Source organism: Dermochelys coriacea, chromosome 3 (assembly GCF_009764565.3).
Source record: "Dermochelys coriacea isolate rDerCor1 chromosome 3, rDerCor1.pri.v4, whole genome shotgun sequence".
Classification (NCBI taxonomy): Eukaryota; Metazoa; Chordata; order Testudines; family Dermochelyidae; genus Dermochelys; species Dermochelys coriacea.
This window is the reverse complement of record NC_050070.1, coordinates 208987171-209010468: the sequence shown is the minus strand read 5'-3', so window position 1 is coordinate 209010468 and position 23298 is coordinate 208987171. Positions and strand designations below refer to the sequence as shown.

The window sequence follows — 23298 nt, the reverse complement described above, 5'->3', positions numbered from 1 at the left end:
AAGCAGGCACGGAGCCAATGGAGGGATTCAAGGAAGAGATGTGATGACTGCAGGGGCAGATTAGAGGAGAGGCAAGGAGCAGGGAGGCCCACACAAGAGCCATTATGGGCCTCAAGGCTAGAGATGGCCACGGTATGGAGCTGGAACAATAAAGAGAGAGCAGACGGGAAGAGAGGGAGAAGTGGGGTGTTGCACAGAGGATTTAGTAAACCTGATTCAGGTGGGATGAGGGAGGCTGAGCCAGCTGGCCCAGGACACAGGCCAGATTGGTCTGCTGTCCCCAGCAGCCTCGCTGCGGGCAGAAGTTTGTAGGACGAGCAATAGGGCCAAATTCTATCCCCTTCCTCCTACACCAAGGAGGAGAAGCAGGCTCCTGGAGCGCACAGCCATCCTGCCAGCCATTCTCACAACCTTGAGCCAAGGGCGCACAGAGCCCCAGGAGCTGGGGCTGCTACTCACCTTCACGCACATTCCCTTCACTCTGCCCCACGTACATGTTAATGAGCTCCGGCCCTTTCACACTGCAATGGAGAGAGCAGGGACCCAGTTATACCAGCCCTGTGCAGAAGAGCCCTGCACACACAGCACAGGACCAGCACCCCATCCCGGGAAAGGCCAACCCCTCCTCACCTGAGGAAAGTCATGGTGCACTCAGTGGCCACAGCTTTGGCAAGCAAGGTCTTTCCTGTCCCAGGAGGCCCGTAGAGCAGAAGGCCAGAGCGGCGCAGCCCCACAGACAGCAGCTCCGGGTGCTCCAGAGGCAGCTGGATGGTGTCCAGGATCTCCTTCTTCACCTCCTGGAGCCCGCCGATGTCCTGCCAGGTGACTGTGGGGATCTGCAGCGAGACCGACAGCCCAGTCACCCACTTCGTCCCCAGCCCAGAGCAGGTTTGCTCCAGTCCCCAGCTCCAGGACTGGCTGGCAGCTGTGTGAATAGGGCACACTGACACCCCTGCTCCACATGCTCCCTGCCCAGTGTGCATGGTGTACATCCCTGATCTGATTGCACCCCCTTCTCTCACAGCTTCCCTGTCCCCAAACTCCAGCCCATCATCTCAGACTCCTCTGCAGCATCAGCCCCCTCCTCCACTGCCTCAAAGGTCACACCACCCTCCACTCCAAGCCCTCCTTCAAATGGAGTGCCTTCCCTGCTGATCTACCCTGTTCTCGAAAACCCAGCCTCCTCCACCCGTCCCATGGCCAAACCCAGGGAACGGGGTGTCTGAACGACAAGCTCCCAGAGACAGGGGCCATTCTGCGCAGTGCCAAGCACACTGCCTGCTTTCCATACACACAGCTGGAACAGTAACTGGTGGGAGAGACCTTTGCTGATGGGACCAAAATGTTGCATGACAAACCCATCGATAATAGGCATGGCTGCAGGGATGACTGACTATTCCCATCACTGTCTGCAGTGTCCTTGTAGCTGTGTTGGTCCCAGGAGATTAGAGAGACAAGGTGGGGGAGGGAATATCTTCTATTGGACCAACTTCTGTCAGTGAGAGAAACAAGCTTTCGAGCTTACACTGAGCTCTTACTCTGGTCTGGGAAACTAACTCAGAGTGTCACAGAGTGTCACTGTGGTTTGGCTGCGGACCTGGATGGCTAAAGGGGAGGGCTGACAGAAGCCCCGCTCAGATATATATTGAAATGATTACAGAACTACCTGTACACTATATACTTTTATCTGCTGGTTACTCCCAGATATTTAAGAATAAAGTTTCAACCTAATTAAACTACATCCAGTGTCTCCTGTCCTTTTTCCAAGATAGCTGGCAATGGATCAGTAATTACCCAGTATTATGATAAGTAGCACACAACTTGCTTATGGCTGGAGGCCTTTTTGACACTCATTTTATAGATATTGTTTTGAATGAGACAAGCACGGAACATTTAAATGGAAATGTTACAAAACAGAATTCTTGAATTCTCTCTCATTGATTAGTATAAAACTCTTCAGAATGACGTGTTGGAAATTTTATGGCTTATGTTCAGGACAGATTAAAAAGAATCATTTATACAATTTTATTGGGGCTGTCTGAATACTAACACAGGCATAAAGCACATCAAAGAGAGCAATCAAAATTCTAAAATGCAGTAAGGGCTCAGTCTTGCAAGGATATTAACTGCCCTCAATTTGATCTAACTTCATTAGGCATTCAGCACCTTATGGAGATGTTCTACACCGTGAGAAGCAAGTCCATACTCTTCACAATCAATCTGAATATAGAATGTATCCTAGCAATGTGGTGGAGGAAGAAATCAAGGTGAAACAGGTTGTTTAGTATAAGCGGTTAACACAAATTTCAAGAGACCATTCAAGGTGAAGTGGCCCATTAACACTCCTCCAGTAACAGTGGAGAAGTAGTGGGTTATAGAATGTTGTAATAGGCCACAAGTCCAGTGTCTCTGCTCAGTCCATGGTTTTTAGTGTCTAGCGAAGTTACATATTTAAGCTCCCAAGCCCCTCTTTGGAAGGTGTTGTGCAGGTTTCCTTTGAGGATAAGGACTGGGAGATCAGGTATAGAGCGATCCCTCTGTGAAAAGTGTTCGCCCACCGGTGAGAGGGAGTTTTTGTCACTTTCCTGCGTGAGTTCATTTGAGAGCGTACACTCCTGGCAGTCATGGAGTGGAAATCCCAGCATGGCACCCAGCCTGCTGGTCTCTGAGTGGGGAGTGCAGTGAAGGAGAGACCCCCGCGTGGCTGTTGCTAATCAAATGTTTTTCAGATGTCCAGCTCTGCGGGTGACCATCAGGTGCCTATGTATTGTAGCATGGCTTCGTGTCCTGAGGGATGGGGTGAGGGCCATTCAAATGGACATGGCAAGCAGCACAGATACCAGAGCCTTATATCCTTCCCCCCGCTCAGTGGTTCATACCTTTGGGGCTCCAACTGCCTGCGAACGAGCCTCATGCAGCTGATCCAATGCAATATTAAATCCTCCGCGAGAACAGGGAACCCAGCAGCACAAAAATCTCTTTCCTCGTCCTCACTCAGCCCCCCTGGGAAACTGGCCACAGAGAAGGGGAAAAGTCTAAGTCTGTTCTCTTCACACGCTCAATTCACCACCAACAGCATATTTCTCCCTGCGCGGTCCCCACCACCCCTGCCTCTTTCTTCTAGTCCCTGCACGGTTCCCACTGCCCCAGACCTGGCATTGTCCCAGCCTCACTCCTGCTAGTCACTGTATCTCCCTCACTGCGCGGTCTCAACCCTGGGCACAATCACTGCACATAGTCACTGCATCCCCCTTGCTGCACTTTGTCCCCACCGCCACGTAGTCTTTGCCATGTCTCCACCATGGGTTTGTCTTGATCACAGCCACATTCACTGCATGTGCTCCCACCTCCCATAGAAAAGAGGATGAAATACTTTATCTTTCCACCAGCGGAAATGGAGCTTTTAATTCCCAATAATTAATGTTCTGGATATAAGCAGGCACTCTGCAAGTCCACAGATGATCACTCACAGGCCCATCTACTTACCTTGAGGTTAAGATCCTGCTGCAAGCTGCCTGGCTGCCTTGGGCCAGCAAAGCACAGAAATCTCCCAGCACAAACCCCTGTGAACATAGAAACAAAACCCGTGTCCAACGGTGAAGAGCATCTGTGCCACTGTGCACACTGGAACCAAGCACAGCCGCCTCCTCCTCAGACAAGGAGGGTGGAGGTACCTGTATAGATGTGTTGTGTGCAACTGGGTGCTTAGCCTGGCATAGGTAATCATCCCATTTCCTCGCACCAATCACACCTAACAAGCCAGGTGAGCACACATCTGCAGTACCCATAAAGGCAAGTGTGGGTGCACAATTCTGCAAGCACCTCTGCACGGCGGTCTACAAACATCCCCCTCTGAAAGTTTGCCCCAGAGAGATTTAATATAAAAAACCCAAATGACTGCAACACTGAAGCTGCATGGTTAAAAACCGCTAACATGAATGACATGCCAAGGACATTCAGGCTCCAGGAGCAACACAGACCCAGCCATGCTGCCCAGCCTGCATGCTACATGGACAGACTGCTCCCACGATGCAGCACCCCGACCCACAAGCCAGCGCACAGGGTGGGGCCTGCCTCCTCCCCAGCTGTCCTCACCCGTGTGGGCGATCTGCCTGCCTGCCAGGGGGAGAAGGGCAGCTCCTGCCCAGGCCCCATGAGGTGTGGGGAGACCTCGCCCGCAGAGGCTACTCTATCAAGGCTTCCTGAGGACCATCACCTATGTCCATTTTCAAGGCTCAAACTGCCGTCATTTCTGCAGCATGGTGACTGAAGGACTATTCAGAGGTGCTCAGAACAGCCTCCTTTGCCTAGTCACACGACAGGGCCGCCCCCTCCCCGGGCCACAGGCAGGCTGCACTCACCGCACTTCTCCGCGCTAGTTTGGCCAGGCTCACTTCCTTGCCCAATGGAAGGCTGGCAGTGAGCGTGCTCAGAATGGCCTTCCGCTGCTCTTCCGACGGGGCTTGGACTGTCACCTCGTGGAGGAAAGCTGTCTGCACGTCAGCCAGGACGTCCTGAGGCCTGCACGTGGTGGCAACCACCAGGACTGGGTAACCGCTGAGACACAAACACACCAGAGAAACAAGAGCTGTCAGGCACAGAGCGGAGAACCTGCAAACAACATCCATGGCAGCCACACGGCCACCATCCCCACACAAAGTTCTTCTGCCATGCACCAGTATGTTTGCATGTCAGCACAATCGGCTGCAAGAGGTGCTGGGCAGAGCTGCAGTTCTGAGAGCAGCTTGGGAGATTATCCCTACTCCACCTGCCCTGTTCAACCCTACACCACTCTGCCTCCATGCGCCTCCAAACTCGCCCCACAAGCCACAGGGACCCCCACCAGTGACATCACATCTTCCCTCCCCATGTCTCCCAGCCCTCTGATCTTGTGCCATCCCCACAGCTCCTGTTACCTGCTGTCAATCTTACAAGTGTTCCATTGCTCCTGCTTTCCATGATATCCTGCAGCTCTGCCTCACCCCAGATATGCTACATCTGCTTTAATGTCTCATCGGAGCCAATCCAGGGAACTAAAACAAGAATCCTCTCGGCCCCAGAGGCCAAATCTTCTAATTCCCCACACATCAGGGCTGCTCTGCTGGCAAACCCCGGAGGCTTTTTGAAATAAACTGAGCAAGCCTGGAAAATTACTCCAAAGCCCAATGGGATGTTCTGGAAGCTAGTGCCTAGACACTACAGTGATTGTTGCCCTAGGGATTCCCGAGACAGAGAGGAGAAGGGCCTCAGGTGCAAGCTGGCAGTGTCCAGGGAGGGTCCATACCTAGATCCAGCATCTCTGTCCAGGAGGAGTTGCCTTAGTGTAGCAGTGACTCTGGAGTCCTCTCCCAGCCCGTCCCGGTCTCGTCCCAGCAGCTCGATGTCCTTCAGCAGGAGCACACATGGCCGGAAGAGCTCAGCCCGCGCAAAGGCAGATTGCAGCTTCATCTCTGTAGCTCCACTCGTGTCTCCACACAAACTAACACAGTCCACCTGCAGGAAACCAACCGAGAACACAGAGACTGTAGGGGATGCTCTGCTGAGGTGAGGGGGGCACACCCTGCAGAGAGGAACAAAGGGGCAAACACGAGTTCTCCATACGAAATTCACAGTGAGGCGCTGACAGAGCTGGATGCTCGCAGGGTAAGCCCAGGGCCAGCATCAGAAAGAAGGGGCAGCAGCTGGGACACGGAGTGGCCACTGAGGCCAAGGGGAAGGTGTGCGGATGGGAGAGCTGTTGGGGAGGCCCAGGAGGGTGGAGAAACATGGCAGCTGGGAGAGGCAGTAAGAAAAGAGAGGGAAAGGCACCCAGAGCCATTTGGCCAACATGCCCACAACTGGTCTGGGGAAAGGAGAAGAAGCAGGCAGAAAAGACAAGAGGTGGACAGAGGCCCAGCCACTGACCCAGCAGCAAACCCTGAAAGGAGCCGCCATGGAGGGAGAGGAAACCAGTGACCTCGGTGGGGGACTTCAAGGTCTGAGACCTTTTTCCGCAGTAAGCAGCAGCAGCCAGATTAGGGCAGCAGCAGTCATGAGCTAAGAAACAGGGTCACATCCTCATGTTCCCTCTAAATTGCATCAAAACAGTGTCATATCAGGCGGCTACAAAGGGTCCTGTCCTAACTGCACCCTCTACCACCAGATAAAGGAACAGGGGCTTAAGATGGTTAAAGAAAACTTCGTTTGACAGCGTTCTGCCTGGCAAGGAACCACTTATCAACCCTTGTGATTGTGAAATCTCTACGTCTATTGTTTGGCCTTTACAGTCCCCACGTCTCTATGGTTTAGGTGTAGGGTCTGTGCAATTCTTTGCTTCTGTCTGTTGTGTAACTAATTCTACAAGATTTAAATAAACTAAGATGGTGGGATCTGATTGGTTGAAGAATTGTTTCATAATGGGCTAGGATTGGTGAAAAATACTGTACTTTAGTTTACAATGGCTGGTGACGGTAGAGTTAAGTGGGACCCAAATTTAACTATATGAACTGGGGTCCAAAGGGAAGTTCTTTGGAACCAACTCCAGGACACAGCCCAAGATCAGAGCTGCCAGACCTCAGCACCCTGCCAATCACACAGTGCAGAAACTGGAGCCCAGGACGACCTGATCCTGACTGACCACCAGGAAAGGTTCATCTGCCTTATTGGCAGTGGTGCACATTGTACGCTTAGCATGTGTATTCTGTCTGGTAACTGTTCATAGAGATTAAGGATATTACTGTGTAAGGCTCGTTCACTGGTAAAAGGCCCTGCAAACTCGCAGAAGATTATGCCCTGAGCCCTAAGAACTGGGTGAGTGGCCCTGAGCCTTAGGATCTAGGAAAGGGTAGGGGTGCCTAAATTAACCAGGTTATGCCTTGAGCCCACGAAAGGGTAAAGGTGGAGTGCCCTAGAGCGTGCAGTTAACAGCTCCACAGTGGGAAATGTAGCTTGAAGGTGCCAAGAGAAAGGGCGCGCAAGAAGGACCAAGCATGCCCTGAAGAATACTGGAAATTTCCACTAACTCTATTCACATCAGAATAAACAGTGTAAGTGAAGGATATTCAACAGATCTCCTGGGACCTGGGAAAAAGCTGAAGATGGAGGCTGATTGCAGGCGATCCTCTCAGACCTCCTTCCCATGCCAAGCGTGAGTGGAGCCCAGCTGCTGGTGTTGGGAGCAGGGGGTCCAATTCATGCAGCATCAGAAGAAACTCAACAGATCAGGCAGTCTCCACTTACAGAGATTGGGTTACGCAAGTCTGGGTTCAGAGCTAACAGGCTGCAGTTCTGAGTGCTGGGCAGGATCTGGGTAGGGACGGGGGAGCTTCCATTTAATGCAAATTACCTGGGACGTATTTCCCATTTAAAGAGAAAATGGAGCTGTTCTGCAAGAGAAGAGGCAGACGGGGGGGGGGGGAGGGCGGTATGACACAGAAATGCACTAGACCATGGAGGAGAAATTATTATTGCTAAATTACGGTGATTATGGCCAAGTGGGCGTAACTGAATCCCACTGGGATGACTCAGAACTGGAGTGTCGGAGTAAAGGGGTGCATTCTCTCTAGGAGAGAGAAGGGAGGAAGCGGGGGGTACCTAAGCCGGATTTGTACAATGGGGGCAGTGAAGAAGGTGCTGGTGAAACCCTGGGTGACAAGGAGAGAGATCAAACCCTCTCTGCACCAGCTGTCTTTGAACGTGGAATACTCGCACAGCCTGACTTGTGGGACAGGGAGAGTTCAAATCTAGGCCTAATCCCATTGCCTGGGCAGTGCCAGGAGGCACCTGAGTCCCACCACTACGTTCTACAGTTTCTGGACCGAGAGCTCTGAGCACTGTGCACCAGACTCTGGGTCTAGGACATTTCAATCTGCTTTGCCAGAGAAACTGCAGAACCCTAGCCCAGGTCGCTTCGTTTGTGCGCGAGGAGTGTGTGTCCTGTGATCTCCCTCCCAGCCTCTCTACAGGCACTGCTTCCAAGGACAGGCCTCTGCCTGCACTTCTCCCAGAGAACTGCACAAGTCACCCTGCTTTAGACGGGATAACCAGACTACACCAACCTGTTTCACCATGGTTACAGGGCAGGCTGTGCCTTGGGCCCTTTACTGTGAAAAGCAGCATTTTCTTATGCATAGTAAAGTTTCAAAGCTGTATGAAGTCAATGTTCAGTTGTAAAAACTTTTAAAAGAACGAGAACATTTTGTTCAGTTACAAACATTTCAGAGTTATGAACAACCTTCATTCCCGAGGCACTCGTAACTCTGAGGTTCTACTGTACTATGAAAATATACCGAGTAAGGTCTTCCATGAAAGCTTGTAATGTTTTGAACTTGATGGTCATTACAAGATACATATACAGACTGGGGTTATGAATGTATGTGTTTGTGAATATAGAAAACTATACTCAAATTGCAGAACGACTTCAGCATCACCTCACAACAGAGTGGTGAAGCAGACAGCAGGGTGGGATACCACCACAACCAGGGGAGACTGGCTATGAGCAAGCAGCCATTGTGCATGCCAGGAAAAAACGAGGAACCATCAAAATGATGGGAACAGCTTGAAACCGAAAAGGAAAACCCCAGTCTTCGAAAACTAAGGAAGGAGAGAATTTTCCCCGCTCTGAGTATCTATAGTAACTGAAAAAAAAATTGTAACTCCATTTAACATGGAAGGGGTTTGAACTTAAGTTTATCCAGAAGTAGTGGATGGTCTCGAGGCAGAGAGAAAAGAGAGAGCGAGATTAATAAAATGTTCAGGCACCTAGAGTTTGGAACAGGAGCTTTTACTAACACTAAATAAAACACAAATTTTGGTGACATACCAAACTCAGCCAAATTATAATGGAAACTTTGTTGCAATCTCAGTTCCGGAGATGAAGTGGGGCGAGGATGATGGGCACACATCCATGGAGTGGGGGGTAGGGCACGAAGGAAACCAGCTGCGCAGGAAATAGAGAGAAGGGAGATAAAGTGGGGTGGAGTTGCTAGAACCAAGGGCAGAGGAGACAGCCTTTGGAGGAGAGAAAATATCTCTTTGGTGTTGTTATTTCACTTGCTTATTCGTAGTTCAGCACCTGCGTTGGAGAAAACTCCTGGAATTCTCTAAACGTGGCAAGTCCCCCAACCAAGTGATCCCCAACATGCAACTCAACTAAAGGAATTACCTTGAACAAGTGGAGATTGAGGCAGCTACATACAGCTCTGACAGCCGTCAGTTTCCCCCCACCGCTGGGTCCTGCCAGTAGAATGCTGCCTGTTCCACGTAGCGCGGTCCCCCTGGAACACAAAGGTAGCTATCCTCGTCACCATGGAGCGTGTGGGCCCCCCACTCACTCACTGGCATGTTATTACCACTGCAGTGAGACTCCAGCACCAGAGAGATTCTGTGCCAAGCCCCAGCACCTCTGCAAGCAAAGATCCCTCAGAAATCATGAGATCCAAACACCTGCAGCTCTTGCCAAAGACAACCAGTGTCCTGGGTAATGCAGTGGAGCGAAACCAACCCACAACACAAAACCCCATGCTAAGCAGCCCTTCCTCATAGCAGATGGAACCCCACAGTACAAGGGAGCTGTATCAGGGTGACCTTACCTACTGTTCAGATGAGGACGGAGAGCATCACAGAGCTGCTTCACCACATCAGAGAGCCCGGCGGGAGACAGACTGCTCCAAAACCCATGGCACCACGGCTTGGGCAGATGGCACAGTGCTGTTTGTTGAACCCACCTGCAAGGCAGGAATAACTCTTTCCAACCATACCTCAGAAGGGACGTCTTCTCAAGTCGCCCCGCATCCCCTAAAGCAGCAGTTCTCACACTTCATTGCACCACGACCCTCTTCTGACAACAAAAATTACTACCCGACCCCCAGGAGCGGGGACTGAAGCCTGAGCCTGCCAAAGTCCCACTGCCACGGATGGGGGGGGCCAAAGCCGAACCCCAAGGCCTTCAGTCCCAGCTAGGGGTTTGTACCCTGAGCCCCGCCGCCCTGGGCAGAATGGCTCGGGCTTCGGCTTCAGTCCTGGGCCCCAGCAAGTCTAAACGCCAGCCCTGGTGACCCATTAAAACAGAGTCCCATCCCACAATTTGAGAACAGTTTCCCTAAAGCATCTATCTTGGGTGTAGAGCCATGAACCATGCCAATTCAGTGTTTCTATGTCATAGACTATCAGGGTTAGAAGGGTCCTCAGGAGGTCATTTAGTTCAACCCCCTGCTCAAGCAGGACCAATCCCCAATTTTTGCCCCAGATCCCTAAATGGCCCCCTCAAGGATTGAACTCACCACCCTGGGTTAGCAGGCCAGTGCTCAAAACCTGACCTATCCCTCCCCCTCCACCCTGGCCATGCAATCTTAGCCTCATATGTCTCCTATACACCCTCTTCGGCCTCCCACTAACACCTTACCAGATACAGAGACGTGTTCTGGATGTCAGCCAGGTACCCACAGACTGCTCTCCTTCCACCACTCCAGCAATCTTCTTCACCTGAAGTACAGCTCCGGCCAGCTACAGGAAGAGAAGCAGCCTGAATCCCAGCAGCCGAGGCCTCAGAAGCAAGATGAGCTTTTCCTCACCAGGAGGCAATTGGGGCCTCTAGGACCCTTGGTTACACACATAATAAACAGAACAGGAGGGAGCACGATGAGACTGTGTCCCCTCCCCTCCCGGCTGGCAGACAGTGGGAAGTATCTGTCCATAAGTGTTTTGTATTATTTTGAGCCTTTTGCATATTCTGTTGCTTAATAATCCCGCTGTCAACATGGGGGTTAGGTTGGTATAACTACATTGCTCTGGGGTGTGGCTATTTCACATCCGAGTGACACAGTTATACTGATATAGGTGTGCAGTGTAGACCAGACCTGAGAAACAACTCTGCTCTGAGAATATGCATCTTTTGCATAAAAAAACCCACCAGAGACTTGTTTTGTTTTGTCCACATTTAAAAAAAAAAAAAAGTCTTTTGGCTGGTCTGAAAAGCACTCCACCGCACACACTCGAACAATCAACTGTAACTGTAGTCAGAACCACCTTCTCTGCACAGAACTGTGTACGTGCTAAGGCAGTGAAGACTGTGGTAACCCATACACTCTCGACAGAGAATGTGATGAACAAGATGATAATGATGTTGTCACCAATGCTATGACATTTCAATGATATCTGTACACATTTATTACTAGATTTTGTTTAACTGTTAGATAGTTGTTGTGATGCTTTGAGGTCAAAAAGAAATCCACTTTATGTCTTGAAATAAAATACAGAGTCACTACAGTAACAGAAACTAATGCAAATATTTCCAAGTGATCATTTTAATGTTTTGGGATGGCATAGTTTATACCTGTTTCTATGGTAACAAAACCATTTGAGCGCTTTACATCAGACTTCATCTTAAAGTAGACACAATAATGCTTTCAAATGTGGTATGATGTGCATATGTATAGAGAGGATACATTTAGTCAAACAAAATGGTATCTGCAACTCAGCTATATAATTAAACCCCCCAAAGGCCCTCTTACACCAGAATAAGAATGTTCACATGGGGAAATATACCAGTATATCTCCAGAGGTTTAAACTCACACCTTAGTTTATACCATTCCCACTTAGACAAGGCCAATCATCTACTTTAATCTGCTTTTCTGTCACTGAACAGCTGCAGCGCACTCCTCCCTCTCCTTCACTTCTCTCCCTCTTTTCTTCTCTTTTCCTCACCAGTTTCTTTCTGAGGGGTGCTTTGCTGAATTGATGTGTAACTGCATACCCACCTAAAATCCAACACAAAGGTTTAATCCAAAAAAAAAAAAAAAAAAACCCAAGCCCCACAACAGACCAACTCTGAGCTCCAGGGACGGATCAGAAAAGACTATAACCTGGTTTCAACTGAGCCAGAAGAGAAAAGTAGTTCTTTTTAACAGTTGCCTGAAAAAGCATATGAAGATCACTGCATACCTAAGAAATTTCTCTGAATTTCCTTCCAAGAACTCAGGATGTCCAGCTGTTGGAATACACAGGATATCACCCTCCTGGACCAACCTGCAACAAAGCAATAGTCATGGTGAATGATCCACTCTCTTAGGCTGTACAGACATCCACATCCTCAGAATATTAAACCAGTGAGAAACAGTAAATCAATCCATCAGAAGTGCTATCTTTATCTGAGCAAGAGGGGGGGAAAGCCATTTGATAACAAACACTGTCACTCATCAGATTTTTTTTAAATTAAGTTTAATACTGGTTTTTACAAACAGTGCCCAGAAAAAAGATGTTTGGAAAGGGCCAGCAAGGGAAGTTTCTACTATCAGTGGACATGGAGAACAATAGAGAACAGCCCTTAGCATATTTGAGGACAGTTATCAGGTTCCCATTCAGTCTTCTTGTCTCAAAACCAGACGCGCCCAATTTTTTTTTTTAACCTTTCCTCATATCATTTTTGTTGCTCTTCTCTGGACTCTCTCCAGTACTTTCACATCTCTCCTAAAGGGTGGCACCCAGAACCAGACACAGGACTCCAGCTACGGCCTCACCAGTGCCCAGCAGAGCGGGATAATGACCTCCCATGTGTTACAGACAACACTCCAGCCGAAAGGAGTATGAAGGAATGATCTGGAGAAGGAGATTGAGAACGCTTAGCACAAGGTCAAGGGATATCCCGGGGGGAGGAGGTAGGGTGGAGCCATAGTGCAAAACAGTTCTCAGTACGTGCCCTAAGCTATTTTGGTGAGTTAAGCAGGCACCACAGTGGGATGTTCCAAATCTCCTCAAGTTAGTTTGTGATCATTCTCAGTGAGTATTAATGGGTTTAGTCAATTGTGCTATGGGTACTTTGGAGATGCATTGCTCATTGGGTACTTTAGAAGCAGAGAAGAAGCATGGCATTGAGATGCTCTCTTCTTTCTAGGACTATGAAAGGGACAAAAATAATGTGTCATTTTTACCAAAAGGCTAACCTGGGAGTTTGGAAGTGTTGGTGGAGAATACTGTCATAGATTCCTCTGGTACTGTAGGCTGGTGAGGAGACAATCTCGATGTGCAGTTCCTTCGCAAAGGGTGGTGTGGATAGCAAGGACCGACTTCCTTGTCTCTCTTCCATACCAGAAGCTTCCCCATACCTCTGCAAAGGAAATAATAGCCCTATAGTGCCGTAATGGAGCTGTATCACCACTAGGAAGTTATGACCCACTTGTCCTCAACTTCCAGATGGCAACAACCTACAGAGCAAGCCCTCTTCCCCCCAACACACTGCTGAAAACCTGCTCTACCTTCTCCATTGAGAGGGAGGAAGACAACAGCAGCTCCTCCCCAAGGCAGCTGGGCTGGTGCCACTGCAGAGCTCCCGCCAGCTCTGGCTGAAGCATCAACTACACCTGGGACTTATGCCACTCTCCACGGTCACTCCCACACCCGCCTTGCCCAGGGCTTCCCCAGCGAGCCAGCTCATTCCTTTCCCACAGAGGCACCTCACCTTCCTCCACCCTCCCAAACACTTCTCCATCAACACCGTCCCTGGGAGATCTCTGGCCACCAACCCCCGCAGCCGCCGGCCAGCCGCCTCCACCCACCCAACACGCGGGCGGAGGCCTCTCCCCCACCCCGCTGGCTGCCGGGGGATCCCCCCGGCCCCCCATCTCCGCCAAGCCCTGGAGGCCGAGGCCCAGCGCGGTACCTGGATGAGCAGGTGGCTCCCGCCCAGCGGGTCGCAGGCCAGGTTGAAGGCCAGCGCGGCCGGGAGGACGGCCGCGCCCTCCGGGGGGTGCCGGGGCTCCAGCGGGAAGTCCCAGCGGGGATGCAGGGCCAGCACGGCCGCCAGGTGCGCCCCGCCGGGCCCGGCCTCGGCCTCGCCCTCCCGCTCCCGCCGCAGCCGCACCCACTCGCCCTGGAAGAGGCCGAGGCCGCGCAGGCAGCGCCGGGTCACCCACAGCGCCGCGCCCGCCCCGGCCCCGGCCCCGGCCCCGGCCCCGGCCCCGGCCGCCAGCCCCCAGGGCGCCGGGTCCCCGCGCAGCGCCCGCAGCCGGGCCGGGCCCCCCGCCCCCCGCGCGAACCGGGACACCAGCGGCGGCGGCCCCGGCCCCGGCCCCGGCCCGGGGGCCCCGCGCTCCGGCCGCAGCTCGGTCAGCGCCAGCCGCGTCCCCGCGCCCAGCAGCCCCTGCAGCGCCGGCCGCGCCTCCAGCAGCAGCGGCCCCCCGCCCGGCAGCGCCTCGCCCCGCCGCGCCAGCCCCGGCCCCGGCGGCCCCGGCCCCGCGGCGCCCAGCAGCGCCCAGCCCAGCGCCGGCGGCCGCCGCACCGGCCACAGCGCCACCCGCCGCCCCGCCGCCAGCCCCAGCCGCCGCCGCCAGCCGCCGCGCAGCCACAGCTCGGCGCCGCGGCCCGGCCCGTCCGCCGCCGCCGCCACCGCGCTCAGCAGCGCCGGCTGGGCCCCGGGCCGGCCCGCGGGCCGCACCGCCAGCACCAGCGCCGGCCCGCCCGCCCCGCGCAGCCGCGCCGCCAGCGGGGCCGGGGCCAGCAGCACCGCCACGCCCGGGGGCAGCTCCGCGGGCAGGGCCTCCAGGGGCCGCACCACCGCCAGCGCCATAGAGCCCGCCGAGAGTGGCCTCTCTACCACAGAGAGCGAGCGCAGAGCGGCCCCTCAGAGCCATAGAGAGCGAGCGCAGAGCGGCCCCTCAGAGCCAGGACCATAGAGGACGAGCGTAGAGCGGCGCCTCAGCACCACGGAGAGCGAGCGCAGAGCGGCGCCTCAGAGCCATAGAGAGCGAGCGCAGAGCGGCCCTTCAGAGCCAGGACCATGGAGAGCGAGGCACCATAGAGACCAAACGCAGAGTGCCGCGCCAGACCCAAGACGATGGCGAGCGGCCCCTGTGCACCATAGAGAGGGAGCACAGAGCGGCTCCTCTCTACCTTAGAGAGCAAGCACAGAGCGCCCTACCAGACCCAGGACAACGGAGAGTGAGCGCTGAGCAACCCGTTATCTACCATCGAGAGCGAGCGCAGAGCGGCCCTTCAGAGCCACGACCATAGAGAGCGAGCGCAGAGCGTCCCGCTAGAGCCAGGATCATGGCGAATGAGCGCAGAGCAGCGCCTCTGTACCATAGAGAGCGAGCGCAGAGCGCCGCGCTAGAGCCAGGACATGGAGAGCGAGCGCAGAGCCGTACTTCTCTACCATAGAGAGGGAGCGCAGAGCGCCTCGCTAGGGCCAGGACCATGGAGAGCAAGCGCAGCCAGAGCCAGGACCATGGAGAGCGAGTGCAGAGCGGTGCCTCTGCACCATAGAGAGCGAGCGCAGGGCGGCCCTTCAGAGCCGGGATCGCGAAGAGCGAGCACAGAGCAGCGCCTGTGTACCATAGAGAGCGAGCGCGGAGCCTGTCAGCAATGTCTGGTCATGGACCAGGGCCCCATTGCACTAGGTGCTGCACTAACACGGGACGAAGACACGAGCCCCATTGCACTAGGCGCTGCACAGACACTGGACGAAGACGCAGGTCCCATTGTGCTAGGTGTTGCACAGACACAGAGGGAAGACGCAGGTTCCGTTGTGCTGTGCGTGGCCCTAACACAGCAGCCAGTCTAGTGGGAATCAGGATGACAGAGGGGTCTAATAGACACATGGGGTGGGTCAGTGGAAGGAAATAGTGAGGCATAAGAAGCAGCTGTCCCAACTCACTAGCTGCCAAGCTGGTGACCCCTTTGTCTGTAGCACCAAGGGTAGAAAAGAGTTTGAATGAAGAGGCCTTGTGCAAGTGATAAGGGTGCTAAGCCAGGTTTATAATGGAAGCTAGTTGCTATCATATCTATGCTAAGTGCATGCAGAGAATCTTTCTTCTCTGCCAGCCATCCTTTATAGGTGAGAAGTATTGGTTCTCTGACTCCTGCAGAGTGAGACCCCATTTTCTTGGGTTTCCTTCTCCACCCTAGCACTCCAACATCCCCAGATCTGTTTATTCATCATCACTGTCTGCTCTTTCAGATTAAGTAGCTGCTTAGCTTCCCAAGCTGGCCTCAAGCAGATGTGATGCAGCACTGGCCAGTGGCTGCTTGTGTCCGGGGGGGGGGGGGGGAGATGCCTGTGGGTCCCAAATCATCTCTTCTTTGTTTTGGAGAAAGTAATCAGAGACTGATATGGTGGGGTCATCAGTTTGCCTGAAACACCCACCCAATTAGCAGATGTTGGTTCAACTGGGCACTGTTAAGTGGTTTCTGTTGATTCCTTGAGACAGGGAACTCATTAACCCACCAAGATAAAAGGGGGGAGGGAGTGGCTCTGTTGACCCCCCCCAAATATTTTCCCTGTCTTCTCTTCAGTCAGCCAGCCTCATACTCCCCTTCTCTGCCCCCACATTCCCTCAACCTCACAGTCTCCCTCTAAACTCATCCCAGACACTTCCATTCTCTCCCTCTTCAATGCATAGGACACATGTGAAAAGACAAGGTGGGTGAGGCAATATCTTTGTGAAAAGTGTCCTCCCATGAGTGATAGGGTGTTTGTGTCTTTTATCACTTTTCTGTGTGAGTTAATTCAAGGGCATACTATGTGAGTAACACCAGACAATCACTACGCTCACCAATGAACTCACACAGAAAATAGTTCTTTATTATAAAATATTTTAATGAATTGAGCAGTTGTTGCTGTGTCTTTAGTGCTCAACAGCGGCAACACCTGAATTAAAGCATTTCTATAGATCTGCATGATCAGATGCTATTTTGCGTGCAATGAAGTTTCTTTATGGCCTAGAATTCCTGAATAATTTGCTGCTGCCTGTCTTTCCATAAGGAAACTTATATGGTCAGTAATCCTGACACAACCAACTCATATACCAAACATTCCATGGACATCAGATTCTCTCTCAAGACATTAAGGCCCTGTCTTCACTAAGGAAAAAAGTTAAGTTTTTACTACATGCTATCTAACACATGGTAATTGACACATGGAAAAATCCTAGAGAATTCAAGCAAGTGGTAGGTTTTGTGGTTTGCTTGTTTTACTAATTATTTAGGATATGTTAACGGATTTTAAAATGAACTTTTGTTTAGAGAAACATTATACTGTAATATAATCATGAGCTCTCTCTGTTTAACAGGGTGTTACCATATTACAAAGCGAGCAACTTTACACTTCCCACAACATGTTGTTTCTGGTGATTTTATTAAATCAAGTGAAATCCCTGATTGCGCTCATTTAACAAATCAGGCATGTCTATCAGATATTAATATTAAAAAAGGTTGGACAGGTGTGTTTGTTGGGGCAGGTGAATGTACTGGCAGTTGTAGCTTTAACATGTTAGCAGGTCAAAATTCCTAGTCTTTACCTCAATCTGCTAATGTGTGTTAAAGCCACAGCTGCCTTGGCTTCACTAGGATTGTACTTGTATTAGTTAATACGTGTTTTTTAAAAAAAACACCTTTCCTTCATGCAGCAGGAGACTACCAGTGTGATCCTACTTGTGATGGACATTGGTGGGCAGCTAAATGGACATGTAATGGTGTCCTCTTACAGCAGTAAAAACAAGTCAAAATGTATCTGATTCAGCATAAAGGTAGGTGAGGTTACCCAGCCTGTCTTGGGGGAGCTTGTCAGCTGTGGATGACTATTCTAGGGAAAAAGGTGAGTTTGGAACAAGTGTTGGCTAATGTACATGACAATCCTAGTGTGGAAAAGGCCAGCTGTAGCTTTCACACATTCGCTGCTCAAGGTAAACATGGAGGCCTGTGATCTTGCAGTGCCAAGTTATAAGTCTGCTGGCTAATGCTGCTGGCTCATGATCCCACACTGACAGTTGAGCCCCTGTCTGCACTACCAACATATGTGGGGATAACCGTGGGAAAATCCACCTCCCTGAGCAATGCAGTGACAGTGACCTAACCACCGGTGTGGACAGCACCAGATGGATGGGAAGGCTTCCCCCGTGGACCCAACCACAGCCCCGCAGGGAGGAGGAGCACCTAGCGTAGGTAGCTTTCAGAGTAGCAGCCGTGTTAGTCTGTATCCGCAAAAAGAACAGGAGGACTTGTGGCACCTTAGAGACTAACACATTTATTTGAGCATAAGCTGTCCTGACCCTACAGCTCACGAAAGCCTATGCTCAAATAAATGTGTTAGTCTCCAAGGTGCCACAAGTCCTCCTAGCGTAGGTAGCGTGGTCACTCAGCCCTGTCAAGTGGCAGCGGGCATGTGGCGGGCAGTAGGCCGGGGCTGCAAAGGGGGCCGTGCTGTGCCCTGCCAGCGCCCCCTGCCGCCTGGAGGTCTGTCCCGGCCACCTGGGAGAGCCTTTCCCCTGCCCTGGGGGCCCAGCCACAAATCTGTTCCCCTCCCGCCCGCTAGGCGGCGCCGCCGGGCGCCTCCTCTCATGGCGCCACGTGGCCCTGCCTGGGAGGTGGAGCGCGCTGTTCTGGGCCCCTCTCCGTGCCCCGGCCCCGCCCTTCCCGCGCCAGGATGGGCCCGCTGGGGGCGGGGTCGCGCTCCAGCCAATCGGCCGCGGCGGCTGCCGGCGTAGGGAACGCGGCAGAGGACCAATGAGGAAATTCCGCGCCGGCGGCGCCGGCCAGTGGCGTGCGGCCGGCGAGGCTGTTGCTAGGCAGGTTTGGGCCGGGGAGGCGGCTGGGCCCGGCTGAGGCGGCGGCGGCGAGCGGGCCGAGCGGAGCCGGGATGCCCTACAAGCTGAAGAAGGAGAAGGTGGGGCCGGCGGGCAGCGCGGCCCCCTCCCCCCATCCCCCGCGGCCTGCCCCCGACCCGGCCCGGCTCGGCCCCGCCGGGACAGGGACAGGGGCCGGCCGCGGGCCGGGGCCTGGGCTGCAGCCTCCGGGAGCGGAGGGGCACGGGGGCTATGGGGCATGGGTTGTGGAGCTGGAGGGGGCTATGGGGCAGGAGGGTGGAGAGTGTGGGGGCGGAGGGGGCTATGGGGTGGGTAGGCGGAGGGGCACGGAGGCTATGGGGCATAGGGCATAGGGCTGGAGGGGGCTATGGGTTGTGGAGCTGGAGGGGGCTATGGGGCAGGAAGGTGGAGAGTGTGGGGGCGGAGGGGGCTATGGGGTGGGGGGGCGGAGGGGCACGGAGGCTATGGGGCATAGGGCTGGAGGGGGCTATGGGGCATGGGTTGTGGAGCTGGAGGGGGCTATGGGGCAGGAGGGTGGAGAGTGTGGGGGCGGAGGGGGCTATGGGGTGGGAAGGCGGAGGGGCACGGAGGCTATGGGGCATGGGCTGGAAGGGGCTATGGGGCATGGGTTGTGGAGCTGGAGGGGGCTATGGGGCAGGAAGGTGGAGAGTGTGGGGGCGGAGGGGGCTATGGGGTCGGAAGGCGGAGGGGCATGGAGGCTATGGGGCATAGGGCTGGAGGGGGCTATGGGGTATGGGTTGTGGAGCTGGAGGGGGCTATGGGGCAGGAGGGTGGAGAGTGTGGGGGCGGAGGGGGCTATGGGGTGGGAAGGCGGAGGGGCATGGAGGCTATGGGGCATGGGCTGGAAGGGGCTATGGGGCATGGGTTGTGGAGCTGGAGGGGGCTATGGGGCAGGAAGGTGGAGAGTGTGGGGGCGGAGGGGGCTATGGGGTGGGTAGGCGGAGGGGCACGGAGGCTATGGGGCATGGGCTGTGGGGGGCTGTGGGGTAGAAGGTTGGAAAGTGTGGGAGCAGAGGGGCCTATGGGGTGGGTAGGCGGAGGTGCCGGGGGCAAAAGGGCACGGGGGCTATGGGGCTGGTGGGGGCTATGGGGCAGAGGGGTAGAGAGTGCGAGGGCAGAGGAGCCTATGGGGCTGTGGTGCCAGGGCAGAGGGGTCTGTGGGGCTGGAGCCCGGAGTGAGGTATGGAGCTGGAGTAGGCTATGGGGGTGGAGGGTGGAGAGTGTCGGGGCAGAGGGGTCTGTGGCTAAAGAGGCATGGAGGCTGTAGTCCAGGGGGAAGAGAGGGTGGGGGGCAGTGAGTCCCGTAGTGCTACCCCGATAGGGGGTCAGTAACAAGGTGCCATGGTGCAGGGGGAGGGCAGCGGTGCCCCGGGCAGGGGTACGTGGGCAATAGGATAGCACTATGGCGTAGACATGAGGGGCCCAGGATTGCAATGCAGGTATAAATCAGCGCCTGCTTGTGAACTCTGACACAGTCCAGGCACGTTTGGCACAAAAAGAGGCAACAGCTCCAGCGGCATGGTGCAATTCCTGCGTCGTGCAAACACAAACGTGGCTTCGATGCTAGGGGTGATGAGGCTCAGGCACTTATCGGGCTGCAGTATTGTATGCAGTGCCATAGCAAGCAGTGTATGGGCAGCACATGTTTGGTGAACATGTTGCCACAACCCAGGCTCATGTCACCTACACCGTGCTCGCTCACAGGTCATGGTGCGGAAACCCACCTGGAACATGCTGCCATGGCCTGTGCATACATGATGCATCTGGTACGCATGTTGCCATGGACCGCAGCACAGACTGGCCACACACAGTGAAAACGCTGTCCGTGCATGATGCACTGGTGTCTGCAGGCAGCAGGCTAGAGTGCTGTACTGTAAGCCTGTCCTCTGGGTGCACTAGCCTCACTCGCATTGCTGGCTGCTGCATATCTGTTGTTTTTCTGGCTCTGGCTTTTCTCTCCCCCCTACTTCCCCTTTCTCCCACTTCTCTCCACCCCCAGCTCTCCCACTTCTTTTCCTGTCCCCCCACCCTCTTTTCTCCAGTGCTCTGTTTCTTCCCCCACAAGCACTCTTTAGCCCCTTTCTTTCCCATTGTACCTGATGCACTCATGGCTTAATTGCAACCCTTTTGTGAGTCCCGTGTTGACTAATTCTTTGTACCTTTTTTGCTGTCAGATGCCCTCTCGTAGGCTGGTGTTTTAGCCACATGTTGCATCAGGAACGTTTGTGCTGTAACCAGCTAAAATAAATCCCCAGCTGCTGTCCTGTTCTGGCATTGCGTTCCCCGTCACCCATCTGTGGTGGGCCATGGACAGGCCCCAGATCCTCTGAGGGAATCTTTAGGAGTGTGATAGCATTCTTGCAGCCTGATTCTGTTTGGGAGGTTAACTGCCAGCTTTCCACACTGCAGGGAGTGGGTTACCGAGTCAAATCGGCTGGGAAAGGATATGATGTATGTAATAGTTGGACAGTTGGGATGCCCCAGCCTTAGTTGGGTGCAGAGTTCTCCATTGTTAAAGGGAGGAAATATTTCTGTGAAGACATGGATCGTGGATTATTGCTGGGGTGGTGTCTCCGTGGCAGTCTGTGAAAGAGTGAAGCAGATATAGGCAATGTCTACACTCCCCTGCCATTCAGACTATAGGGGTGTGAATAGCAGTGCCTCAAGCACTGAAGTACTGCACTATAGCTCTTCTGTGTGGATGCAGCGGGTGCAAATTAAAAGATTCCTAGTTCGCATTAACGTAGCCCTGTTTGAAGAGGACTATGTTAAAGTGAACTAGGAACCTTTTAGTTTGCCCCCTGCAAAGTCCATGCAAGGGATTTATAGGGCAGCACTTTGGTGCACAAGACACTGCTCTTTGCACCCCTGTGGTCTGAACAGTGGCGCAGTGTAGCCAAGCCCACAGAAACTTGTGTTTAACTGAACAGAATTAAATCTTTTCCAAGCCCAGTGCAACTGAATATGCTCTCTTCTCGTTGTCCCAGGAGCCTCCAAAGTCTGCTAAAAGCACCACAAAGCCCAGCAGCAGCAGCAGTGGTGGTGGGAAGGATGGCGGGGCAGAGAATTCAGAGGAGGTAAGGCATTCATCTTGCAAAGCATCACACCTCTACAACTCTCTCTTGTATGGCATCTTTCTTTCAAATTGTCTCTTCGCCAGCTTTGCTGAATAAGGAACTTAATGTGCTTAAACGTGGTAGTTAATGTCAAAGGTAAAGAGAGGCTGACTGAGGTGGGAAGGTAGTTGGAAAAGACAGAGGGTGAGAACTGAACCCTGTAGAAATAGAGACTTGAGGGGGAGCACAGTTAGATATGCCAGAGCCACCTATGCGGATGGCCTAGATTACAGTAGGGAAGCCTGCATTGAGAGCAAGGACAGTGGAGAGGAGAAGACATAGCTAGCAGAAAGAAAGAAGCCTGAATGGAACAGAAGTTTGCTTGGCATGGTCCAAAATGTTATTGAGAGGTGAACTGAGTGGTGGAAGAGAGCTTGCAGTTTGCTTGGGAGAGAGAGGCAAGAGCTGGGATAAATTGACATCAGAGTTCAATTAAGCATGGGGAGAAGAGTGGTGGATTTGAGAGGTATGGAGAAGGTACTAGAGGAAGTTTGAGTTTCTCACTATTGTAACACCTTTACTGGCAGCAGGGGAAGATCTAACATATGCAAACACACATTCTGTATTAAAAGTGCTACTCAGAGCGTCCTTTGCCCTGGGTGCTGGTGCTGCCAAGAAAGACGCATCTGGAGTAGTATCAATACAGAGTAACTTGCTATAACAAATGATGTAGCATATTAACACACAGTGTTTCTGGAATTAGCAGGAACTCAGGCAGATATGAATGTTTTCGTAAGATTGATCTCATTCGGTGTTCAAACAGTGTGGTTGTCTTGGGCTCTGGAGATAGAGACTCAGCCTCCAGAAAGCATTTTACTCGCCATCTAAGGAGGCATGCTTATTTTTTCCATTAATTTACTTTTTCGGGTGAGACTCTCCCCACTTCCATCTCAGTCTAATACAGTCTGATTAGGAGAGTGTGTGCTTAAGTCTTCGTTATGTTCTGTTCTTGAGAAATTGGAATGTGTTGTACTATAGCTCTAGCCTGGGAATTCGAGGTTGTTAACTTGTTTAAAGTTAGAGAGAGGAGGAAGGGTAAAAAGTCAGCAATTCAGTGGGGCTGTATGTCATCAAAACAGAGTATTAATTTATAAGCTCCCCCACCCCCAAAGATAAACACATTAAATGTATAAACGGCTCAAGCAACATCTGTACTGATAGTAGTTGCTCTTTCTGAAGACCCCGTGTTACAGCTGCTTATGCCTAAACGAAGGTGTAGTTGAAACAGAGTCTGAAGCTGGAGTAGTTTGCCTTGGGGACTCCCGTTTAGTGATCCGTGGTCTCCACTCCATTTTAGTCTCAGCCTGTTGGTCCCCACTCCTTTCCCATGCTGGATTTTCCCCCTTTTTTTGGTGTGTACAGTTTAAAAACAATTTCCCACCTTCGTTCCTCCTGGCTAGAAGGAAGCAAGGGGGCACCAACACCAGCCACGTGAGTTAATCATTTCCTCTTGTACAGCAGTCTTGATCCTTGAATCCCACAGTGCTGTACAGAAGAACACAAGTCTCATGTCTTCAAACACAAAGGTGGCCAACAACAATCGGAAGCAACCGAATTAATATTGGGCAGTTCCCCAGTCAGGTTGGTGAGAAGCTGCAGTGCTGCATTC

At 52.9% G+C, this 23298-nt stretch overlaps 2 protein-coding genes across 2 annotated transcripts in view; one reads left to right on the top strand and one right to left on the bottom strand.

Moving 5' to 3' along the window:
- Positions 1-15128, bottom strand: part of PEX6 (peroxisomal biogenesis factor 6) — a 28433-nt gene extending 13305 nt beyond the window's left edge. Inside the window, 17 exon segments of the mRNA XM_038396544.2 lie at positions 460-521; positions 631-836; positions 2880-2941; positions 2944-3011; positions 3487-3563; positions 4362-4557; positions 5285-5493; positions 9143-9254; positions 9570-9674; positions 9676-9704; positions 10382-10422; positions 10425-10463; positions 10466-10482; positions 11921-12004; positions 12919-13082; positions 13635-14593; positions 15053-15128. Coding sequence (XP_038252472.2) covers positions 460-521; positions 631-836; positions 2880-2941; positions 2944-3011; positions 3487-3563; positions 4362-4557; positions 5285-5493; positions 9143-9254; positions 9570-9674; positions 9676-9704; positions 10382-10422; positions 10425-10463; positions 10466-10482; positions 11921-12004; positions 12919-13082; positions 13635-14593; positions 15053-15128 — 2506 coding nt within the window.
- A 3352-nt stretch (positions 15129-18480) lies between these two features.
- The window catches only part of PPP2R5D (protein phosphatase 2 regulatory subunit B'delta), a 46625-nt gene continuing 41807 nt past the window's right edge, over positions 18481-23298 (top strand). The window contains 2 exon segments of the mRNA XM_038394565.2: positions 18481-18632; positions 21561-21650. Of these exon segments, the coding sequence (XP_038250493.1) occupies positions 18606-18632; positions 21561-21650 (117 nt within the window). The 5' untranslated portion in view covers positions 18481-18605.